This window comes from Anser brachyrhynchus, assembly GCF_964034855.1.
Source record: "Anser brachyrhynchus genome assembly, chromosome: 3".
Taxonomy (NCBI): Eukaryota; Metazoa; Chordata; class Aves; order Anseriformes; family Anatidae; genus Anser; species Anser brachyrhynchus.
This window is the reverse complement of record NC_137696.1, coordinates 57,297,565-57,323,473: the sequence shown is the minus strand read 5'-3', so window position 1 is coordinate 57,323,473 and position 25,909 is coordinate 57,297,565. Positions and strand designations below refer to the sequence as shown.

Sequence of the window (25,909 nt, the reverse complement as noted above, 5' to 3'; positions counted from 1 at the left end):
ATACTGCTTTTATACAGACACTGTGTCCTCCTTCAGGGTATGACTTTTTGGGGGTTAAAAGCTGATACAAAATGAGACTATGAATAGTAAGTAAGGAAAAATAACTCAGTACAGGAAGATCATATTGCTGAGGACAGTAAGAACATAGCAAGCATGTACTGTATTTCATCCCAGCATTCTTCTAGCTTCCAACCATTTTCAGCTCAAGGGATTTCCTTGGTTTGCAGCAGCTTTTCTACTTGGAACTCTTTTCCAGAAATTTCTCTGGTCTCCCCTTCAACTCATGTGAATTTTTACATTCGCACTGTCCTTTGTCAGGGAAGTCCACAAAATCTACCACCTTCTGCATAAACAGTCACGACCTTTTGTGTTGAATATCACGCATCTGAAGTCATCTGATGGCCACAAGTTCTCGTGCACATAACAGCACAGTTGATTTCTTTAAGGCTCACAGTAAACGCTGTTTATTCAGGACATCTCTTCCCTTCAGTTAGGCAACAATAAACTGCAGGAAACAGAAAGGAGCAAGGAATAAAAGCAAACTAGTTCCAGGGAACAGGAGCAGGTAGGTGAATTTTACAGTCACCATCTACCAGCACACTGATGCGTTTGCTCCCATCTCAGCCCAGTGATACACCATTAAACCTACACTGCACTACTACCACAGTTATCTGTGACTTCACACGCACTTAGAATCAAAAAAAAAAAAAAGCTTTGTAAAAGATGCTTCATTTTTCCATTTATTTTATTTCTTGAAAAGGGGTATATTAATAATAAAGTACAGTGGCAAATTTCTCCCTACCTATAGCATTTCCTTGCTAAGTGTCCTTACCCTGGGATTTCTGCACTGCAGGAATCAGTCTTGGCAAACTTTGGAGGTAGAAATTAGGCTATTTTCTTCACTGCATTTGAAGTGGATTTGAAGATTCATTGGGCAGTCTACAGATTAACATGGCTGTACTTGCATGTTTTTCCAGTGCAACACGCTACATATTACAGCAGAAATAACATACAAACATACGTCAGAGAAATTATAAAACTAAACAAGACTTACCATGAATAACAGTAACAACTGTTAGGCTCCTGCTATTGTCTTCAGGTAGGCAATGCAAGGAAAAACACTGCTGATACTATCAGAAAGTTTGCAATGATACCAACTTGTTGTCCACTGACGTTTGCTAGTGCCTGTTTACAAAGCACTGGCGTAGCATTAGTTTCCTTCAGGATGCCAGCAAGAAGCACAAAAACAGTAAGGGAGGATCCAGATGGAGGAATCTGTGGAACTTGCTTAATGAATGGAGGTAGGGTGGGCAAGGGGAAGGAAGAAGTGGTTGGGGGAGGTTAACTTCCTCACATCTTTCTCTTCAAAGATTTCTGCTTTTTAAGGCACAGAAAAGCAACCAGACAAGCTGACTGGAGAAACCTAATAAAGGTTCCCGCATCTGTACAACTTTCTAACTATTGCTCAGGAGGCATTTGAGAGATACCTCAAAAACTTCGAGTGTAAGAGCCTGCCAAATAGCTACCAAGGTAAACATCATGCTACAATGAGCTGATCAAAGGTATCATGACCAAAAACAAATAATATATATATATATATCAGAAGTCCACAGGATAAAGCACTTCATTGTTATAAAAGCCATTCAGTATCAGAAGTATTTTCTTATGCTACCAAAAACAAACAAAACAACACGATCAAAATCACTGTTTTTAATTCTCTAAGACAGATAATTCATGATGAAATAGCTACAATCATTCCCCTAAATTTTTGCAGATGACCAATTACCCAGCTCCAAATACCATTACGAGCAGTGGCTGTGAATGACAGCAGCCTCTCTCCAGTGTGAGAAGAGGAATTTACACAAGGGGTGAGGTACTCCTGTCACAGTCTAATTGCCAAGCGTTAACTATACCACAAGTTTAAGAGTGACTTTTCAGCAAACATGAGCAGAACAAATGCTAATTCCTTTGCAAGCTAAAACAGAAATACACTCAATCCACTTCCTGGTATTGACACAGTACATTGTTCTAAATGCATCCATTGTAAATAGAATAGAATAGCTTTGCCGTAGGAAAACAGTTAAGAAAGTTATATGCGGATCATGGTGGGGTTTCTTGTTTTAATTTGTTTGTCTACCACTCCTTGAGAGCCACACAAGCTTCTTGAAAAAATATTCCTCCTGTGTGATGTACACACCCCTACCTCTTTGCAACAGTAGAACTTCAAGGTGGTGTTGTGGGGTTTTTTGCCTTTTTTTTTTCCTTCTCCCTAGAGCACAAAGCAACCAGTGAAATTTATAAATGTACGTGTTGACTCAAAAGGGTTTGACAGAAAAGGCAGCAGTAAAGCAAATAATCTGCCCACTCACTGGGGACCCTCAAGTCAAGGACTAAGTCACAGAAACTTAATTACAGGAAACTCATTTCTCAATTGTCTGCTCCTGTCTGCTCATGGCTTAACCAGAGCAGTGGGTCAGTGGGTGAGGGGCAGGGAGGGGTACTGCTAGGTTAAAGCAACACTGACTTTTTTTAAAATTTCCAGATAATCAGTTATCTTGCCAACACTTCGGTCAACCCAACTTGACTCTTATAAATGTGAAAGGCTAATTGTCAGACGTTTGTAACAACAAATACACCTTTTTTGAAGACCACTGGTAGCATGAACATTTCTCTGAAAAAAACAAGCAGTGAGAAGATGTCTGGAAAAAATTGATGAAGTTCATATAAATGTTTATGCACTTAAGTAGCAGTGATATTTTAAACTCGAATAATTAAACACTCACTTCTTATTTCTGACTGTCATACTCTGGACCAGTGAAACATTCCCGTTTATCAGCAAACTGTATAAATGCTAAGTAAATATAGAGATGCATGTGATCAAAGACTATGGAAGTTTATCTTACAAGTCAATGCTAGAGCAGCTACTGGCATATGTCTGGCAATTCTTTTGAGCAAACATTATCATAACATTCTGTAAGAGTATTTATGAAAACAAAACAGTAAAACCTCTTATAGTGTAGAAATTTTAACTTGCACCAGCATTGATTTAGTATCATTAGAAGACATTAGTAGCATGTTTTTGTCTTGAGCAGAATGTGAAAATCAAGACATAACGTGAGGTTTCTAATATCCATTTTTATTCATTATTTCCTTTTGTTAGGAGGAGAACATTAATTTCAGAAGTGACTAAAAGCAAAGCATCCAGATTAGCCCATAATTTGTTTCACTAAGCATTATATGTGCTAAAGAATATTTTAAAATGTTTAAAGTGTACACACACACTTCTATATACGTATATGCATATACATTCACTTACACATACAATAAACACAAACGGTTACACAGCCTCATATACTCATGCACAGTTTCTTAATGATCCAGATGATCATTTTTGATCTCTCTTCTGGTATATGGGAGATTTCAAGTCACAAGAATCTTGTATGAATTCCATCGAAACATGCAACTTAAGATTCAATTTAAAAAAAAAAAAAAACTGGTTGATTTTGGTGTCGAAAAGCTTTCCAGATTTAACTTTCCTTGATAACTTACTTGCAAGACACTGCATTATTTGTCTGCTTGATTCAACAGACGTCAGAAGCTAGTAAACACCACAAAAACCTTGAAAACATACACCAGCAAAGCACAAAGGACATAGCTGTAAGAGGAAGTACCATGGGAAAGAGGGCAAGGATTTGTATCCATGTGTCACTTGCACAGCAAGCCAATGTCCCAGTTGCAGAAGTTCACACAGAACAGTTCGAGGAGTATGATACACCTACCTCTCTACAGCAACACTTTGATTACCTGTGCTTTATAAGTTCAGCTCCTCAGCAACCACTGTACGCTAACTGAAACTAGTCTTACAGGAATAATCAAAATCCCTTTGCTCAAGTCTTGTGTGTTAGGCTTGGTAGGCAGTGAAGCCCCACACAGCTACTCACTCACTGTCCCCATCCTCTCCCCAGCAGAGTGGAGGAAGAGAATCAGAAGGGAAAAAAATAAGAAAACTCCTAAGTTGAGAAAAGGACAGGTTAGTAAGGAAATAGAAAAAGGAAACAAGAAGAAAAAAAAAAGATACAAAAAACAATTGCTCACCACCAGTCTACCAATGCCCAGCTAATTCCCCGACAATCGCCCTATCAAACTTCCCCCTCCAGTTTTAGTGCTGAGCATGACTTAACATGATACAGGACATCCCTTTGGTCCATTTGGGCCCCCTCTGTGTCGCACCCCCCCCAGCTCCTTGTGCACCCCCAACCTCCTCACTAGCAGGGCAGCGTGAGGAGCACATGAGTCCTGGGCTCTGTGTGAGCACTGCTCTGCAACAGCTGAAACATCGGGGTGTTGTCAGCACTGTCTTCTCCAGAAATCCAGAACATAGTACTATACCAGATACTGTGAAGAAAATTGACTCTATCCCAGGCACAACCAATCCTTCATGTTCAGACCCTAGTGTGGTTTTTTGTTTGTTTGTTTGTTTTTAAATCTTTGTTCATCCTGTGCCACCTCCAGCCAAGTAAAGGAAGTGCCCCTGTTTTGGGGAAACTGAAAGATTTTGAAAAATCGCATGTTTCCTGAAAATTTCCTAGATTTTATCACTGTAATCTGTATTGTTTGAGTTTCCAGTGGTAATAGCAAACTTCTTTGTACTAGTCTGCATAAACATAAGTATCAGTGTGTTACATGCAGAATGCATTTTATGTCTTCAGGCCGCAATGATACTATGTTTATTTCTTGAGACATATACATAACACAATGTTTCAAGCCTTTATTTTCATAAAGATTTTATAGTTAAAGCTCTGAAATACAGCATCTACCAGGAGAGGGTTGCCTAGATGTAGAAAAATCATCTCCCTGGAAAAGCAGAAGCCTTTTTCAGTCTCAATCTGTTCTTGATATGAACAGCACATACATGAACCTCTAGTGTGAGAACTTGGTCAATGAGAGGGAAGAAAAAAAAAAAAAAGAGAAACCTCTTGCAACATACGTCCCTTTCTCCCTGAATTCCAAACCCACTGGGCACATGATGAGCTTTGGAAGTAGAGGAAATAACACTGCTGAAACGGGTTATTTTTCAAGTACATGAAGTCTGTGGCCACCCGAAGGCTTTCTATGTATTTTGCAAGATTGACCTCATTTTTACACCCCATCACACATTTTCCAAGATGCAACTAACCTATAATTGACAAGGTACTGAACAAGTTCCTCAGGGCAGTTTCTAGATTTGCTTAATTGCAAAGATGTTTCTAGAATTGTATTTATTTATTTACCTAAGGACACTTCTGGTGAAATGAAACCACATTTACAGAAACAAAAGACACACTGAAGGCTTCATGAGTGTCTTCCAAAAATGAAATGAAAACCAGCTTCCTGCCTCCCTCTCCTGTGCCTAGACATGAACAATCCCTTGTTCAGCTTCAACCTTGTAATTTGGGGCTGGAGTTCGCAGGAAAATATTTGGCAGCTGGTACCTGGGATGTTCCCAGCAACCTTAAAGACAGTTGTCTTTTCAGTGTCTCACTGACGCAACACGGTAGTTCTCAGTCCTCACCCATCCCTCTTAACAGGGGTCAATCTCTGATTGCCAGCATAAGGAGAAGAATCAGCCCGTGCCTGATGGCCGAGGTGGCTGTCAATGACCCCACCATTAACAACGCTGCAGGATTCTTTCCGTTCCCTCCCCTTCCTTCCCCCAGACCCCTGCTCCCAAGGCCACCTACAACTCCATGCTATCACAAGTCCTACCCACTTTAACTCCTGACGCAAAGCCAAAGCACACCTTACGACTCACTTACTGGATGTCGCTTATGTGGTAAATTAAAATGCACCAAGAGGAAATAAAGTTACCGTTCACAGAGAGACATTTTCCCCCAATTTGATCAGAAGGTTTTACATCATCCCTCACTAAATTTACCAGAACTCCTCTCAGAGGCTGAAGGACTGAACCACAGCATTATCTGCCACCACTCCACAGCCAGAAAAAAGAATCGATGCATGATATTTATTACCAGAGTAGATAATTATAACACATTTAGATTTCATTAGTACCTATGAGACCTATAGATGTGATCACATAATCTACTTTTAGGGAAGCAACCCGCAAGGTACATGACAATTGCTCCACGTCTTAATTCACAGCACAAGTGGAGACCTTGCTTTTAACTGGACTTAATTACAGCATTTTAGCATTAGATTTATTTAGAAGGTGAGCACACGAAATGTGTATCAGAAAGAGCACTCAATCCTTTGGAAGCCTAGCTGGGCTGTTTCTCATCTGGTATTGAGAGTTCTCATAGTAGCATATATTAATCTTTAAAAATAAATTAATAGAAAAGCCTTTTGCAATTACACATAGCTTAATACCCTTTACAAAGAAGGAAATTTCTTTCTCGCCTGTTATTGATGCACTTTTTTGAAGTTATTTTTTTCAGCATGTTTGAGATGCCTTTCATATGTCAACAATAAGATTTAAATACAACTAAAATACTTTTTAAAAACTAAACTTTGAGAGGGGTATCTTAAGGTTTAGACAGAAAGCCTTATAACACAGCAGAGAGAATGCTGTGTGACACAGTCTGAGCTGCAAGTTTTATTCAAAAATAAAGCACATATAAAAAATACAGGACTTATATGAGGACAGGCATGATATAGAAAGCAAGTGTATAGAAGAGTTACACAAGTTTTGTGTAGACACTAGACTGTCAGAAACACCCCACAACCTTGACATGAAACAGCAAATAATTTCTTTTATACAGTATTTTAATAAAACACAATTCAGCAGTGTTTCTGAAGGACTCAAATATGCAAGAACCTGTTTTTAGATTAAAAAAATAATCCTTAAAATCAAGTACCAAATATTCATATGTGGCAATTTAAAGTTAATGGATGGGGGGGTGGGCAGAGTCTTATTCTCAAAAAGACTTGAACATTTCAGTATTCCACTAATTTTAATGGAAGGCACACATTTTTGCTTCTTCTTTGTATCAGTCATCCCCCATTATAAATGCCAGCTTTGGTTCTATGAGACTTAAGTACCCCACACAAAAATCTGACCCCATTCCACAAGATCTCCCTATCTAAATGGGACAAAACTTATTCTCCAAGCGCGAAATCCTAACAGCCCACTGGTTCTCCCCAGTTCAGATAGTTACTGCTACTTAAATGAATATGCACACACAAAGTCAGTTCAGCTCTTCCTTAAGGTTAAGGACATAAAGGGAAGTTTGCTTTTTGACTTAATACTTCACAAGTATCATGACGCTTCATGAAAATGAAAGATTTCTGAAGGAAAGGAAACTACTCACCTTCATTCCTGGGAACAGGTTCTGTACCACCAGGAGTTTTATCTGGCATCTCAGCAGGGACAGGCTTAGCAAAATCTAATGGACAGAAAGCAAACAAAAGAAAAGCGTTCTTAATCAAAACCAGTACATTTCAGAAGGACACTCCCCTGCCCCATGTCCACTCATGAAGGATGAATTTTCAGCTTTCATAATTTCCGTGTTTAGATGTAAGATATGTAAACAAACAAAACTCCCTAGCGTTTATCTACAATACTGTTCCGTAGAACATAACTTGGATGTGAACAAATACTGTAGCATTCGTTTATAGGCAGGCAGGCCCTCTAATAAATCACAATGGTAGACTGGAAGTACTAATTACATCTGGTAGACTTCAGTCTTTGAGCTTGGATATTTTTCCTCACAAGTGAGAGTTTCTAGTCAGAAGCCTATGAATTGGGATGAAAGAGTTGCTTATACCTATGTACTGCTGAAGTTAACGAAAGAGTGGTCACTCAGAGTCACACCAGCCAGCATTAAACACAAAAACAGTTTAAAGCTTTACTGTGCTGTGGAGTACAAATGCTTCTTCCATCCCAGCAGTGGGCAGAGACTAAGGGCTTCTCAGGCAAGCAGTGGGCCCATCTCCTCTTAGCAGCATTATGTACCTCTGCAGTACTGCCTGATGGTCAACATATACTGACTGGGATTTTGCATCCTTCTTTTTAACACCTTTGAGTATTTTCCCATCAACAGTTGGGTTGACACGCCATTTTATATAACACAAAGCTTAAGATTCAGACAGGACGCAGTAGTAATAATAACAACAAGACAGAAAAGCAGGATTTTCTGCCCAAAGGAGACGGTGCATCACCTGGCAGAGACATTGCCTCAGGTGACAATTCAGATAGCTCACTGCTGTGTACAACAGTGCCCAGAGCATGCAGCACTGTGAGGATTAACAGCCCAGCCTTGATCCCTAATGATGTCAATGAACCACCCTGTTTCCAGCAATGTTGAGACAACAGAGCTGATTCAACACAGAATTCAGACACTTATCAGACACAGGGTTCTGGTACACCTCCCCAGCCCATCCTGCAGTAAAACGGAGGCTGAACACTAACAAAATAAAAGGGTAACACTTTATTTCCTACGCAATTATTTTGTTCTCAAATTCGTGTGGTTTGTTTTGAATCCTACCAACAGACCTAAAATTAAAACTTTTCTTAACTAGCAACCAATTAATTTTACAATAAGTGCAAACTACACAAAATATGTAGGATTTCTTAAGCAATTTAAGTCACAGGAAGTATTTCAGGTGTGCTATCCAGGACAATTATATTTCTCATTTTTAATTCACTTATTTTTAAAAGCTTAGAAATGCCTTAGATGCATCTAAGGCTACGATCCACTAACGCATCCTAAGGTTACTTTCATTCAGCTAATTCATATTTAGCTGACGGAAACTCCTCTGCACGTGACTTTCTACGTCAGCCAGTTCATCTCCACTGAAGATAAAATCTGCCAGTTCTTACACAGGAATTGCCACTGATGTAGCACTTTGTCCTTAACACAAGTGTTACATCTGCAGAACATGACACATACTGAACATTTGGAACTACCCAAAAAGTCCTTCCTCAGCTCCCCGAAATTAATAGTGATAATGCTTATCCACCTAAGAGTCCATGCACATGAGTTCATGAACCACAGCTGGACAGTGTCACAAGATGAATAAACAAGCGTGCCCTCAACGGAATAGTTGAACAACTACATCTCCAAAATCTTTATAAATTTGCTGAAAAACCAAAACACGCTCTCCAAAAGACATTAAAAACATAAAATCTGTTGCTTAAAGAAGTTACTCCAAGTTAATTATGCATGCTTATCACATCTAAACAGTTGACTAGAATAAACACACCAACTAACTCTAAAACTTGGCAAGCTCACATCCAACCTGCAATGATGTAATACATATTTGTGAATATTATGCCAGTTTATAATGCCAGTTATTTAGTAATTAAACAGTAAAGTAGACAGGAACTAGTTAATCCTTTTAGTACATTTGAACTAGGAAGTTATACCAATAAATACAATATTTATTTTCATGATTCATTTCAAGCTTCAAGAAAATGGTTTATTTAAATTCTACATTTTAAATAAATTATTTCATATCACAAATTCAGGATACTACACATTTAAAATAATAAAACACAGATATCCATGTATTTATTTCTGGTTTGTGTTGTATCAAGTTGCACAGTATTAAAATAAATACTAAGTAGAGTTCACCATGGAAATTCTTAGTGAGTAACTTACTGACATTAATGAAATAAAATTGGCAGTCTTAGACATAATTTTTGATTTTTACTGACACAGTTTGGATGAGCTAAATTGAAGCAAGGAAAAAAAAAGTAATTATTTTTTTTCTGGCCTCTTTTGCCTCAGTTTTTATTTATGTAAGTACAAGTTTCCTTGTCTAACATAGACCAACATCTCTCTCTGTTTGACCTTCCAAAGAAGTTACCCCTTTCTTTTGTGCCATCCAAAGTCAGTACCGGAAAGCACTTAAATTAAGACACCTAGCAACATTCACTTCTCAGGAATTTAATGGAGTGCCTGTGCTCATCTCTGTTGAGCACAACCCATCATTTCCTGCACAAAAAACACCAGAATTCAAATAGGCATTGAATGACCTTGGCATTTGCAGTAATGGAATGGTAAATTGAAAGCTGGATCATTTGATTAACTGCACACAAAGGGTATTCATTTAACAGGTTCAGACATCCCATAGCTACTGCAGCACTCTGTTTCAGGAACTCACTCAGACAGTACAAGGCAATTTAAAGATTCGTATGCCACAAATTGCTTTCAAAGTTTACCAATTTAGCAACTCCACATTACAGTAAGAGATAGCAAGGGAGGCTCCACATAGGTATACCAGGTTGAAGAAAGTCAACCTCTGTGTCCTGAAAAACAAATCTTCAGAACACTGTCTAGAAACAGTTGTCACTCTCTGTAATGATTTTCATCAAGGAAACAGTGTGAAACGTGTTGCCATTCCCTAGCTTTTTCTAAACTGCACTGGAGAACAGCAGTACCAGAACAGTTCAATGGGTGCAAACTTTATACTACCAGTATACAGCCTTCAACATTTTCCCGCAGCGCTGTCAGCAATTTTAAGTGTTCCATCTATAAATTGAGGTCCAGTTATGTGACACAGAATAGTGTTTTAAGGGAATTCTTTAGAAAGTATGGAAATCTATGTATTTCAAATACTAAAAGTCTGTTTTCCTCCCTGCTCTCTCATTAATGCAAATTGGTTCCATACTTGCTAGATGTTGCAAAATAAACAACTTAAATTCCACTTTTTTGTCCCCCCCAAAAAAAAAAAATTATTACTCCTAGACTTATAACCAAGTAACCACATTTTCTCTTCATTTACCCCAGAAAAACTTATTTATTCTTTGTTTCGCTTTAGTTTTCTTCTCTGAGATATATAGCAAACCTAGTGAAAGGAGGAAAATTTAAATAGAAGAAACACTGAACTCCACCCTCACCTCCTGTAACATGCCAAGTTCTCAATGACTCAAAAACAGATGTTTATAAATAAATCAATAAAAAAATGCAAAAGTTCATGGTTTTAATCTGGGAAGTAAATTTTTGATAAGCACTATTTACCAAAGCAGGAAATGAAGTCTCTCTTTCTGCAATGAGGCTAAGTAGGACTCGTAAAAATGCAGCAGTGAAGCAGCATTTGGGGTATAAGCTTCCTAGCAAGATGCAGAAGAATTTAATTCTTTCTCACTTTTGAAACAATCAAGCTCTACTTATCCAAACATTCTTATTGCAATCTTTGGGTTACTGCTACTACTTTCAAGATTAGCAGGACCTTAAAAATCACTCCTGTTAGACCCTTCTAAATACTCTTGCAATTTAATTATTGACACATCTTCAGTTGTCCCTGCACCTTTGGGCCACCTATTCTAGTTGTCCATGGGGTACTTGGTATTTCTGAATTTGTCACTCAAAGCTCACTACCTATTGCTAACTTCTCTAAGCAGTTTTTCACAGAACATCCCAGTCAGAGAACTTGAAATATGTATGCATTCATAACTTATGAATAAACACAGCTATACTGTTTACATTTCTTAATTAGGCAAAACTCTTAAGAGTAACCAAAAACATTCAGATGTATGACCATGCATTTTCACAGTCCATAATCAGCCTGGACCACCCAACTGGGCATACTGGGAGGTCCTAGTTCAAGAGATTTCTTGTTCCTTATAGAGGATTGTTTTGTCTTTAAAATTCTGCTAAAAATTGAAGATCACTTTTGATTTTATGAAAAAATAAAATCTCAGTTCATTTAAACACAGGATCCAAATCAATAGCATGTGATAGCTGAATTAGTGAGAAAGCATTCAAGCTTACAACACACCAGTGACTTTTTAAAAAAGCATGCTAAGGACAAACATGCGATTCCTGCATTTCACAGACAAATACAGTCTAGCCTCTTAAATTAACAGTATATTGCTAAAAACACATTGCTTCTAATTATTCAAAATAATTGTTGACTGAAGTATTGCAATTTTCAAGTTTCATGGAGAAATTCTCATTAGAGAGAAGATTTCTGTTCCATTTTTGTTCTCTCAGCAACTTATCGCTCTACTCAAAAAAAGCATCAAGCAGCTTGAAAGAAACTATTGTTAATCACAGCACTGTTTGCAGCTGTAACTATGGAGCCCAGCTATGTATTTACGTTGAACAACTAACATCACTAACCAAAATCTAACCTGAACCTCCTTTGTGTCACATCACCAGCCCCTAGTCTATGTCTGATCCAAAGAGCTGGAAGCAATCACATTTAAGGAAGTTGATTGGATTTCTTCAAAAATTTCTCAACATATAGACCCTTAACCAGATATTACATTTCTTTCCAATCTTCCAGAGAAACAATCAGCTTTACTAAGATCTGCTCCGGCTGTAGCCACTTTATTCATGATCAACACAGGTATTCCTTTAAAATACTGTATTTAATTTTTAAATGCAGCTTTTTACAGAATAAATAGCCATGAGTACAGATCAATATATAATGAAACAACTGAAGCTCTGATGTTCCACATTACACACCATGCTGTTAACAGTAAAGCCATCTGCTGGTTTATTTTTAAAGAACATTTGGACAAGTTCTTTCTGCTTCAACTAAATAAAAAAAAAAAAGGTGTAAAAGTGGGAGGGAAGAAAAGGGATAATTGTAGTTTTCTTGACATAAAGTATTCTGTAAACCAACAAGAAAGCTTGGATGCCCATGCACAGCCTGCACAGAATGACACTTCTTGAGTGAATGGTACAGGACTTTGTTTCCAAAGGCAGTATAATTCACAGAGCTCCCCAAACCAGCAATCAGAAAGCCTCAGGCCACAGGATGAACTCCATGTTCTGAGGAAGGCTATAGCAAAATTCTCACCCACATTAATGGAACCAGAATTTGACATTTGGCTGTTAAAGGATGCATATATCTTTGTTAGAGAATAAGAACATCCAACTCAGATTTTTTAGTAATTTATTTGCCTACAAAATCCCTTCTGGATCGGAAGCTTTGCTGCTCTGAACCCCTTGAGAATAGCTTTGATCCTAGGTCACATAAACCATGAAAGCTAGTTTACATGTGAACACTAACACAGTTCTTTCACATGAACCAAGAGGTGACACTGAAGAAAACTCTAAATAACATAGACAGAAAGGATATAAATTATGGGGACACAATACACTGTATGCCGTCAAGCCTCATTGCTGCTCCTATTCACCACCACCCCTCGGTCTTTCTAAGTAACATAGCAGTACCTACCTAAGATTAAAGTGTTATTTCAAGTTAGTATTTATTTCTTCCAAACTGCACAGAATTCTAATGGCTCCTTTCATTCCCTTCCAGCAGAGCTCTGGATGTGGGTGTGAATTACTGCTTCCCTTCTCCAACAGTCCTCTCCCACAAAAATCTCTCCGCCTTTTTTCCCTGCAGTGCAACACATGTTGAAACACTCCAAGCCCTTTTTTTGGGGGTGGGGAGAGGTGGGTAAGATGCCTCTTTGCCAAACCAGGTCACCTTTGCACCTCATTTCTCATGGAAAGACTGGCAACAGTGACACTATGGCAACTGCACCAAGAGGTGAGCTGGTTCAAACAAGACCATCTGAGCTACATGGGCAAGAAGGAACAAAATTTCCTTTGCATATCATTTGCCCTATAAATAAAAATCACATTAACGTCAGCTCTTTCTCCTCTGACCTTCTTCAAAACAGCACAAGGCTACAGCATACTCTGACTAGTTTTAGAACCAATCGTTTATACCGCAGCTGCAACCAAAAAACTCAACTCTTTCTCCTCAAGCGAAGACCAAATCACAGAATTCCCTTTGTCACTTTCATTTTGGTTTACTGTAATCCACTGGTTTTGAATCTGAAAAACATCACAAATGTTCTAGTATAAGGAATGAGCTGGCTGGCTCCTCTGTGGTTTAACTGCTACGCATACATCTCCCTCCTCCAGTCTCTCCAATAGCTCTGAATCCATTCCCAGTCCTACTCCAAGGCTTTGGCCATGGTTTTTCAAACCCACTAAAAGATCAAGTTCAGCAGCTAATCACCGTGTTTCAGTCTACAAGTCAAGACAGCGAAGTAACATGGGATATGAGGCCTAGAAGGGAACATGACACGGGATCTTCTCCTTCAAACTTTGTATAGAATGAACTTCTTGAAAAGATGAGACTTACTCAACATTTGATCAGCATCCAACCACGTTTCAAGACTCCTTACTTAATACCACATGTTGCCACTATTCCAAGTGAAACAAAGAGGAAGCCTTCCCTGTCAGGTCTTCTGTGAGGAGGAAGAGGGACCAAAACCTCCACTGAAACTCCAAAAAACAACCTGTACGTTCCCAAGTACCCTTGTGGAGTGCCAGTTCAAGGCCTACACCAAAAGATTTCATTTTTTAATGGTGAAATAAGTGTATTTACTTCTGACACATTAACTCTGAGTAGAACACAATTCTTGATCAGCTCAGCAGAAGAAATACCTTTCAAACTCATTTCAGCTCAGATTGTATGAAATTATTTTAGTGTAATTAACCACTAGCATTTTTCTTTCTATAAAGACCAACTGTTAATGAGTATTTTTGATACTATCACCTTTTAAACATGTAACTTTGCTTAGAGATCAGGCCTACGCTGCCTGTCATCATGCTGTGCTACAGCCAACTGATAGAAAACAACCTAATGCTTCTCCTGCTGTGACACAAAATTGCAGTAGCACTTTCGCATCTGCCTTTCTAATGATGCTGCGTCTCTGAATGATAAAACCACCTGTTCCAGCAAAGCTCCCGCAGGTGGCACTAGCTACTGCTGACAACACAGCAGCACGGACAAAAGCAAGTGCTTGCAGCTGAAACTGCCTGTCCCTTCTGGTCAGCATGCCAAGCAAGTGCTGCAGATCCTTAAAGCTTTCTAGTAGCTGGTACGTCCTGCTTCGTGCTCAAGTCTGGATCTGGGTTTAGACAGCCTGCTGGCTGAGCCATTCTACCACTTTTTGCCTATTTCAAAACTTTCTATCATCATAAACCAGATCACTTCTGAGCACTGTGTTTTTCAAAATACATACACATACATTGCTTCTCTCGTGCATTTGTACAGGGCAATTACATACAAAAATCCATCAAAAGATCGTATTTCGCTTGCACACGGTAGGTCTGTCTGTATAGTCACCTTCTTTTGAATTCATGCTTGAGAAAATACACAGCCTTGAGTAAGATAGCTTAGCAGAGGACATTCCTGAAACACACTCTGAAGAAAAATGAAGAGTGGGACAAGTAGGTCAGTCCCAAAATATTTAGGGACTTGTAGGCAAGCCCTAGTGCAGGCTGTAGAAGTAGAGCAGTAGCAAGCCATTGCTACCAAGTATTGCTGTCATGTACTCAACTCAAAGAAATCTGCTCTTCAGTATGTATGAAATGCAGGACTTTTAGCAACATGAAAGTTTTTCTTTGATAAAGTTTTAATATGGTAAGGACTTGCACGGTCACTTTATACTGTCACCTGAGGGAGTTACAGCCAACTATGGTCTAGCCATTAGCTCTACAACTTCACTTCTACCCTGCCCACCTTTCACCCCTCTAACATACACACACCAGATAGGTCCTGACTTTGATTTAAAAAAAAAAAAAAGTTTCAAGAAAAACAACTACAGATGCATAAGGTCTCGATTTCCAATAATTTCATTCTAGTGAGATGTACAACAGAAACCTCACTACAGGGCCAATAATTATGGTTTAATAAATTTAAAAGAAAAAAAACCACCACTTTTATACCTGGATACAAACCCGTCAAACTCCAGCAATAATACAAATTCCTTTATAGTGTATGTGGTTATGGAAAGGAAACTAAAGGGAAAGAATTTCAGCAACTTTTATCTCAGACTTGCTCAAATTCCTTTTCAAAACCTAACTGCTACAATTAGGAGAGATGCTGATTTGGCTAATACACAGTACCTGCTTTCACAGGCTTGAAGTTTCTTGCAAATTGCTTTTCTATTACAGAAGTTGTGCGTTAGCACTTAAAACATACTTCTCTTTTCCTTTGATCCCTGTGCTTAGGACGTCACTATATACTGTCTTGGAAAGGACCACTGTTGTGCAAATTCATCATTTCACCACACACTCAAGTAGTAGAGGAAATAAAGTAAGCTGCAAGGAATGAATGGTGTCTTTGCAACACAAAGAATCCAATCTCAGCAAGCAAGTCAAACAACAATGACAGTTAATTATAATACACAAAGCATTAAATGAATTTGAATCCATTCCTATGTGCTCAATAAATATTACAGTGATTGGTAACATACAGATTCCAACATATTCTAAGAATTTTGTTTCTCCCATAGTAACGTATTTAGCATGTCTGCATGCATTTTACCTTCTGAAATTTCATTTTCGTGCATCAATTTCTGTTATAGAAAGTTTCTTGGCATCCAGCTAAAGTTCATTAACATTGTCACACTTATTTTATAGAAAAAGGCAAATAACATTGCTGTCAGCTTGGTGAGGACATCCAATTTTTTATATTACGTCACATAGCCCCTCCTGAAATCACAGGACTATGACAATAATTAATGCTTTTCTGTTAGTTTTTGTTGTTTTGCTTCGTTTTATATGAAAGTTTTATAGCACTCTTACAGACAAACTTTGATATTTTAAAGGTCAGTAGAAAAGATAGCTACTGTGAGACAAATAAAATTCCTAACAATTTTAATTTTGAGTAGGGCCAGAGTCAAAACACCGAGATAAGAACAAAGTTTTCCTCAACTCAAATAACCTTGAAACTGCAGTCATGGACAGCTTAAGAAAAAGAGAAGGTGCATCCAAAAGTAAATGCTCAAAGTCAACCGAACAGGTCAATGTTTTTTAAGAATATAGATGAATACATTTCAGAGTCAGCTATTGTAGGGGTCTCCCCTCCCCACTTAAATATACGTTTCTGAAATCACCCTATAAAGAAAAGGGGAGAGAAAACAAACATACATACAAAAACACAAAATACTGCTCTGCACCAAATCAAAATCACAACTTCAATTCTCTAACACGTTTTCTCAAGGCAGAGCTATTTTTAATTTTGCTAATAACATGCTGATTAGTATGCAACAATTCTAATTACACTGTTTTACCTCTTAAATAAAATGGTTGTAATATATTTGGCTTCACTATACAGTTTGAAAGAAATAACTTTATACCTTATTGTAAGGGATAAAAGAAAAAAAAGAGAAAACTTCCAGAAGTAGATCATACTAACAAAAGACAAAATGTCAGCACTGTCCTGATGGTTCATTCACTTTGTTAAAAAATTTCCTAAACAAAGTTAATTCCAAGTAAACATGAGGGAAAGATATTTTCCCCCTCAACTGTAAACAGTTTTGGAAAGCTAGAGGGAAAAAAAAGTACAAAAGAATGTTTGGTTTGGCATTGCTGCTGCTTATTCACAAAAGGGAAGCCTACTTAAAACCATGATAATGGATAATTATCACTTACACTTGGATCCTTCACGGAGTTCTTTTCTCTCCTTAGTAAATGGTGACTCCATTACGTTTTGCAAGGAAAGGAACTGTTACAGTTTTACGGACTCACTGTCAGGAAAAGGGCTCCTTGAAAGTTGGTTGTGTGTTTCCTGCAATTGGGATAGGCTTGTGTAAATGCTGAAATGGGAGGTTTAGGTATATGGGCTCTAGAATGATTAGAAAAGGAGTATTCAGGCTGGCTTTTCCAAAAAGTGTCATTTGAACTGCTACCCAAAGTACAGCTATGCATAACAAAGTTCCTTGCACGTACCCTGTAAAACACATTTTTCTTCTTGCAGCCATCAGAAAAAGACCATCTAAATTTTTGCTTATGGTGAAATGTGATTAATGAAAATTTCTTGGGTTTTGTTTTCATCACAGATTACATAAAATTAGGAAAACAAGAGAGAAAAGGTCGTAAAACATTCAACAGTTAAAGCTTTCTAAGCTCTGACATGTTCCAGTTACCCAAATGCCGACGCTGGCTGCCTCCCAGACCTGGCGCAGGCAGTTGACGGGACAACCACTGCACGCTTCTTCAACTTTTCCTTCTTCCTACTTTGAGAATATGTATGTCTGGGTGTGCACATGTATTTATATACACACTGCACACACATGGAAAAAAGAGGAAATTAGTAACCGTCAAACTAACAGCACCATGCACGTTCACTTCTAATTTGTCAGAATGAATGGCCTCATAACCCAGATTGAGACATTTCCTGTAGAAACACTACATTATTTATCAAACCACTCCAGAGCATAACTGTTGAAGTGCAGCTTGCAAATAATATATTTTCTAGAGCCAAAGTTTGCAGTTATCTACAGAACACTCGGGCTAATGGTTACAGTGAGCCAAGGCCCTCCCTCCATATAAGAGCTTTGAATATTCCATCCCCAGTTCAGCAGAATGCCGTAATTGAAAGCTTAGCCCTATTTGTTTCTGTGGCATTTAAATACATATGCCCAGCGCAGAGCACAAAGAAACTATATGGTTTAAAATTACATTCATGCTTTATCTCTGGCTAATCAGAGTTTTTGTATATACATAAACAAACACATGCATATACACAATCACTATAAAGAATATTTAATATTACATCAAATATGACTAGAAAGGGAAAGGAAATATGATGTCACACACTTATGATCAACACAAGCAGTGCCTAAGAGAGTAGCACTGGTGAAAGCAAAACTACAGACAGCAACCATCTTTAACCTGCCACAATTTGCGAAGGAATCTGAATGACCATTTTGACAGAACAAGTTGATAAACTGCTGAATACACATTTATTCTGGGTTAAAATGAAGTATTCCCTAGATGGGGAAACTCCCTCTGTAATGCCATAAACATACAAAGCTTCTTATCTCCAACATGCTTTCCTAGAGATGCTGGATTTATTACTGTACATTGCATGGCCACATGCAGACCTTCACTGGCCCCATATGAGAACACTAGTTCCATTCAGAAATACGCATGGGGGAAAAAAATAACATTGCTTACAAATGTTATAGTAGGAAAGGTGATTTCCTTCAGCTGTATGCTTCCTCCCCCTCCCCCTCCATCAGTCAAAAAGACACATTTTGAACAAATTAGTTGTGTATAAGTAATTCGCAACAACTGCATAAGGCCTGAGCCATTCTGCATTTTGACAGGACTTCCATTCCCCTTCTCAGACAAGTAACTTGACTTGGCTTTCAAACACAGAGACAAAGAAATACCTATCATGAAGTGAAATAATAGTCATTTGACATTACTTCATGGACAGCTTATAAAAAGAGTATGCAAGCGTTGAGTCTTTCAGAGATTTTTAAGATTCTTGAAACAACTCTGCTATTCAGAGCTGGTGCCAAGTGAGACTTTTTTTTGTGAACTGCATGTTGCTTTGTAGCTTTCCATGAGATAGGAGAAAAATCATCCAACTTCCTTTAGTGTTTTAGATTGAAAACTATTTGAAGTAATCATCCAGAAATATCATGTTTGAATACAGATTATCCAGGGGTAGTCAACAAAGGGTTTCCATTAATTTTAACTTACAGTTTTAGAAGGTGTTAAGATTGCACACCTTTTTTAATCTGTTCATTAACATCTACTTTTCACATAGAAAAGGAGTCCAAGTTATCCTCTCTTCACCACAAAATGGTTCACACCAGTGCTGAAGGTCACCTTTCTTAACTTTCCATTTCAACCACACTAAACACAGAAGCTTTTTCTTCCTTTTATAACGTTACTATAGAATCAGAAATGAATCATGCGTTGAACAGTCAGCTTTCCTGCTCTCATTGGGTTGTCAGAATTGCTATCACTGATCCAGGGATATCTCACTTCCTATCTCTTCCCACTGAGTGAAGTGTTACTAGAGTAAAAGATGCATCGCGTTCATACTTGAATAATAGACAGCAATCAAACGTTTCACTTCTATCCTCGGAAAGAGATGATACAAAGAGCAAACAGCTACAAAAAGGAATTTGGCTTTCCTTAATTAAAACCAATACAATTCCCCAAAACCTGCAGTTCCAGCAACTAAAATTTGTGAGTTACGTTGCTTTCCCACCGGCATTGCAATTCCACTGACAGTGAAAGATCTGCAGTACTAATCCCAGCCTTTCCAGTTACTTCAATTTATGTAAACACCGAACACGAAGTCAGGCCACAGGAATAAGACAACCACTGGAGAACCCATCCACAAGAGGCAAGGCTTTGCATTTCTTTGGTCATTTGATCTAGTTTTGGAAATCAATACAAGTAAGGATGGGAGGGGAGGGATCTCTGAATAGACTTGACTGAAGTAAATATTCAAGGGGATATTACTCAACTCAGCATCAAGAATTTCAGCCAACTTCCAAAGGCTTTTGAATTCTCAGAGGTAAGCCCAGTGAATTCAGATGAAAGTTCCTTTTCTTCCACTTTTACGGGAAGAAATAACTTAAGTGAACCTTCTGCAAAACAGCCTCCCGTATTCAGCAGTAGGGGGGAACAAACCTAAAGCACTGCCAAGATAACAACTAAATATGCGTACAGTTATAAGCCTTAATGGTGTATTCAAATATCAAATACTAATTAACTGACACAAAAACACCAAGGTATTCCCATTAATGTTGTTTCAAATCAAGTAATTCAGTCCTTGGTACATTAAAATCCCCCTTCCTCTACTCTTGCTGTCTGTCCCACATTCTGAAGGACGCCGGCACACCAAGTGCATACTGATGAGCCCAAGTTTCAGCTGGATCCAGCAAGAAGCACGGTTAAGCAAGACCACCACCTGGCCCTGCCTGGGCTCCCAGATGATGTCAGCATATTCAGCAGGGCAAAATTAAAATTAAAAAAAAATAAATAAATCCCTGCTGTATTTCAAATGCACAAAGGGCTGTGTATATTACCACAGAAAGCAGGAAACCACTCTATCGCACGAGTAAATGAGATTCTGCAGCCCTCTGAGCCTTACTGCATTGAAGCAACAGGAGTAGGTGGAGAAAGAAGCATCTGAGATTTGATTAGTCATTCCATCTCCCTCTCATCCCCATCTTCTCCTTCTCCCTGCCACCACCCCCCAGCCTGTGCAGTGTTCCCAGGGCTATCACCAAGCTGCTGGCACTTTTTGCCCAACGGGGGTTCTCACTCCCCACCAAGTGCTGACCCGTCATGGCACGTCAACCTAACAAGTGCCAAGCCAGTTTCAAATTCTTCTGTTTCCTTATACAATTTTTCTTAGCCTCAGTCCCTACCTCCCCCGTTTTTCCCAGCTCTCTCGTACTGAGAGGACATTTCCAGATACCATCTCAGGGAACACACAAGTCTAAAGTTCAGGCAGCCCTTCTGACACTAGCAGGGTAATGCTAGCATGAAATGGAAAGCAGACCCTTAACGGAAGTGAGATTTTTGTGGTTTGGGTTTTGTTGTTGTTGTTTGCTTAACTCCAGTACAGTTTAAGCAAAACCCATTAAAGTTAGGGAAGAAGCTGCAAGGCCCCATTAAGTATTAAAAAAAAAGTCCAAAAGTTTCAAAAACTGACTAGTCATTTTGGCATCTGCCCTAATTTGTGGAAAACAGGAACCCAGCATACTTCAAAAAATCATTTCAGTTCAGGTTGAAGTAACAACCAAAATTAAATAAATAAATAAATAAAACAGTTATTTTGAAAAGTTTTCGAAGTTTTAAATCTAAATTGTTATTTAGAAGAGTTTTATGTATTTTAAAACACATATCTATGTGATGCTTCTGTCAAAACATTCTTATTACTTGGCATTATTTTCAAAGTAGGTGTAAAAGAAAACAAGCAAAAAACAAGGAACAAGATTTGGATAATGTAAGCCCCAGAGGGTTAAAGTAACATATCTTTTATAGCGCTTCTACAGCTATTTTGTCTTTTTCCAAAGTTAGCTGAGGGCAAAATTTACACACAAACTCGACTATTTGATTAATTTATTTATCATAAATTAGTATTACTGGTTAAAACAGATTACCTGTAACTACCAACCTCAAATCTCTAAGGCTGAAAATTCAACAATTTCTCTAAGGAATTATGTGAGCCTATACCACTTTTCAGAGGAGCAATTATAAAAATAGGATCTGTACTTTCCAATTTAATTATACATTAAAACTGTGGTAGATAAAGTCCATTTGAACCTCACGTATGTTTTGTGGGGTTTAATTGCAGTTTTGCTCTTTTTAGCTCCTTCAGGGAGTCTACCCAAGATCTACTTTAACTAATGTATGAGAATGTGTATTTGGCAAGGTTATAAGAAGATACCAGGAAAAATAAAGCTTCTCAACTTTTCAACTGAAACATACATATAAATTTTTAAAAATATAAACAAGATGCATCAGGAAGACCATTACAAAGCCCTACAAATTTAGAAGTGTAGAAAGGTAGCATACATGTTCCCCAGTGCCTGACAGCATTTTCCATCCCAGTTTTTCTCAGGGGTGCCCTCACCTGCCCCAGGAGGGCTGTGTTCCACAGAAGCTGCATACAGCCACGATTGCTTGTGTGGTGCTTTTGAGGCTCTTCAGGATTAAAAGTGCTACATACAAAACTGAATTGTGTCCTAAAAGACAAGTGTATCCATTTCTGCCCACACCTAAGCAGCTTTTATGGTAAGACTAAAAACAGTCACAGAATGAAGTCAGAACCGTAAGCTTTGCAAAGACAAACAGGATGATCTTTATGTAAAAATAAACTGAAACAGGTCTTTTCCACGCTCCAAATTTTCTACATTTGATGATACACATCCAGTCACAGAACATATGGCTCCTCTGTTTTTCACATAGCAGAGCCGCTAGCACCTCTGTCCTTCTCATTTCTTACCTATGCCTTTGTTTCCTCCCACATATCCTATTGATGTATTTCAAACAGTGGTTTTATTCCTAGACAAATTTTTTTTTTTCTCCATATTCTTGTCAACTTTTGAAATTTGATTTTGGGCCCCACTAAAACCTGTCTGTCTCAGGAGAGTAGCACCAACTTCTGTGTGTGGTTGTCTTTCTCCTGTGCTACCCTGCTTTGCTTCTGGGAACTAAAAGCTGCTAGAGCTGCTGCAAAAGGCAGGATATTTCCTCTCCTCTCCAGCACTAGCAGAAGCTGTCCAGCAAAATAGTACAATGAAGAAGAAAGCAGGAGGGCTGAAATGGCATTATTCACGAAGTCAGAAGGCAAACCACAAACTACGACAGCTTCCTTAAAAGTCAGAACTTTAGACTGATAGACATGATTGCTAAAATCTTTGAGTTAGTAAAATTAATTTTAGGGTATATGTATTTTTCTATGTATCTTATTTTAAGATACATATTGCTACTGTAGACTGCAGTGAAAACCCTATACCCAAACAGCGTAAGTTCAGCACTAACACTTTTTATAGGGTATGAAATATACTTTGGAAATCTTCCATCCTTTAATTCATCCTATCATATCAAAACACCAGTGGACACTGGCATCTTCAAACTGTCTACCATGAACAGAGCAGCATCTTTAAAAATACAGGTTTACAATCCTAGATTAACACACAAGAATCATCTAGGCAAAATGATTTGTTTACCTTCAGCGATAAAGATCAACTGCAGGAAGTACAAGACTATAGACATATTAAAATATTTATATTCTGCCTATTTATATATAAATGTATATTTAAGTTATGTTTTCCACATACACAGAATTAAGTATGCATTTTTCTATCAGTACTGCCAATTTCTTTCTAAGGAAAAGCCCCAGCTACCAATCTCATTTCCAGCAAACACACAACAGGCTTATGTCACTCACCTTTGAAGACTAATATCCAGGCAACCAGGGAAGGAAATTGCTCATGTAGGGGAATTTCATGCCTCCCTCATTTACACAGTTATTTACACTAAAGAATTTGCTCAAGTACCTATATCCTTACACTTGATAAGGGTACGTATAAAACAAAATATGCTTTGACAATATCAAGAAACGTACATCATTCTCAGTGTCGAAAGGCTGTAAAAATGTTTTATGAGAATTACTATTTCAGGCATTTAAACTACAACTTGGGTTTCAACCTAGGTGCATGGAACGAGTAACGAGAGAAAAAGAGCTGGGGACTCATCTGATTACCATACATTCCCTTTGGCACCACAGCAGATAAAGCGTTTGTGTGGGGCTCATCTAGTCCCTAGAGTGACAAACATTTTGGTTTTATGTCTCATCTCTCCTGGGGGCTGGAGAAAATCAATCAGTTGTTCTCAGGACTGGAGAATAACTGGAAAACAGAAAATAACACTGAATGGTAAATTTGCTTGCTAGGATTCTCTTCTTTCTGGCAAAGCAGTCACTGAGCACTCTCAGTGCAGTGGCAGAGCAGTAAACTTCCACCTCTGCCCTATTCAGGGCAAGTTTGAGGCCAGTGGGTCTACCACTTAAATGACTATTGTTTCAATGAAAAACAAGAAAAACACAATGAAGTCAAGGAAGACAGTCCTCTTGAAAAAAAAAATCTGAATTTTAAAATTTCATCCGACTTATTTCTTTGTTCTGTGCATAGTAACAATATGAATACCATGGTGAGCGCAAGTGTGTTATCACAGTCACAGCATCTCTTGAAGTCTACTAGACATTAACAAAAGAGCAGATGGTCATTACTTCAGACTCCCTGCCCTTGATCATCACTAATTCAGGAGCAAACTAATTTAAATGAGCTAGTGCCAATTCATAAAGAACTCTTTGTCCTCTCCAAACTAACAGCTTTAGACCTTGTGTTACCAGATGTGCTTCAGAGAAACAATACATTTTTAAATTATAACGTCCTGTTTAAAGTCCACTTTAATGTCACTTCTCATAAATATTGGCGTATGAAGCAAATTTCAAAACTATGAACTTACTCCCAAAAATAAACAAAGAGAACTCTGATCATAGTTTTGGTTTAGATTCTAGACTGATCTGGCACAAATGTATTTAATTATCCTCTAACCCATCTGACCAAAAGCTCTCTACTCTGAGTCTAGAAGTGGCACATAGTCTTTTGAAAGGCTTCACTTCACCCTGAAGATTTATAAGCCTTCAACACTGGCACATGCAATAAAGAAGGAAGCAGTTATGGTGAACATTACATAAGCAATGCAACTTAGACCTAAAATATTATTAGGTAGTCATTAAAAAGACAAATCAAACTTCTAAGAATTTGGAGTAGGCCTTAAATCCGTTGACAAGTCATCAGCAGAAGTCTTAAAATATGTCAAGTGGGGAACAAAAGGGAATACAGTGAATCATCTGACATGATTCCAGTCATGTCACGTCTGACATTTGAGAGACTGTTCACATTAAAACAAAGAAAGAATCTTTTCTTTGGGAACAAATCCCAGAAGCGAACATCAGTATACTGGATGCAACTGTATTTTTCTAACTTAGCGAAAAATAAAAAGTAGAATTTTGAAAATATCTAAGTTCTTTGAGAGGAAGAGGTAGAGATCATAGGAAGACTGCAATCCACACAAAAATGATTTAAAATAACTTTCCAGAGAATAGAAGCTTCAGTTTTAAATTACACTCTTATTTCTGCAAGAAAATGTGCATCAGTGCTGGGGAATCCTATATCTCAAAAATTTCTCTTGCTAGTTGTTTTGTTTAAACTTGCCTTTTTGTGTGAAACACAAAATTTTCAATAAATTGCTATTTTACAACAAAATATTTTTGGCCAAAAAGAGCTACATGGCTTCATTTTAAAAATCATTTTTCAAGTGTAATATTTCTCAAAGTACAATGCTGTTTCTTACTTAAAAGGCTACACTGTGTATTTTAAAGATACACACCCACTCACTCATACTCCCACAACACAAGCAACATTGGTGTTTAAAGAGGTATGGAGGGTATTTTTTTTCCCAAAGCATCCTTTTTCTACACAGAAGAAACAAATAAAACAACTGTAAATTCAAGGTCTTTTCTATTCTACCTTGCAAACAAGGTTAGAAACCACATCTCTAGTAAACTTTGTCCTCCATTTGATCACAGATGACTGGGATATCCAAATACAAAATATACCATCTCTACTAAGCAACTTCACATATCTAAATTATTATGTACT

At 38.0% G+C, this 25,909-nt stretch overlaps 1 protein-coding gene across 13 annotated transcripts in view; it reads right to left on the bottom strand.

Annotated features, from left to right (window-relative positions):
• Positions 1–25,909, bottom strand: part of PLEKHG1 (pleckstrin homology and RhoGEF domain containing G1) — a 161,149-nt gene that overhangs the window by 91,808 nt on the left and 43,432 nt on the right. For all 13 annotated transcript variants that reach the window (XM_080587981.1, XM_080587973.1, XM_080587974.1 and 10 more), the window contains one exon: positions 7,305–7,379. In XM_080587981.1, coding sequence (XP_080444107.1) covers positions 7,305–7,353 — 49 coding nt within the window. In that variant the 5' untranslated portion in view covers positions 7,354–7,379. The remainder of the gene's footprint in view (positions 1–7,304; positions 7,380–25,909) is intronic.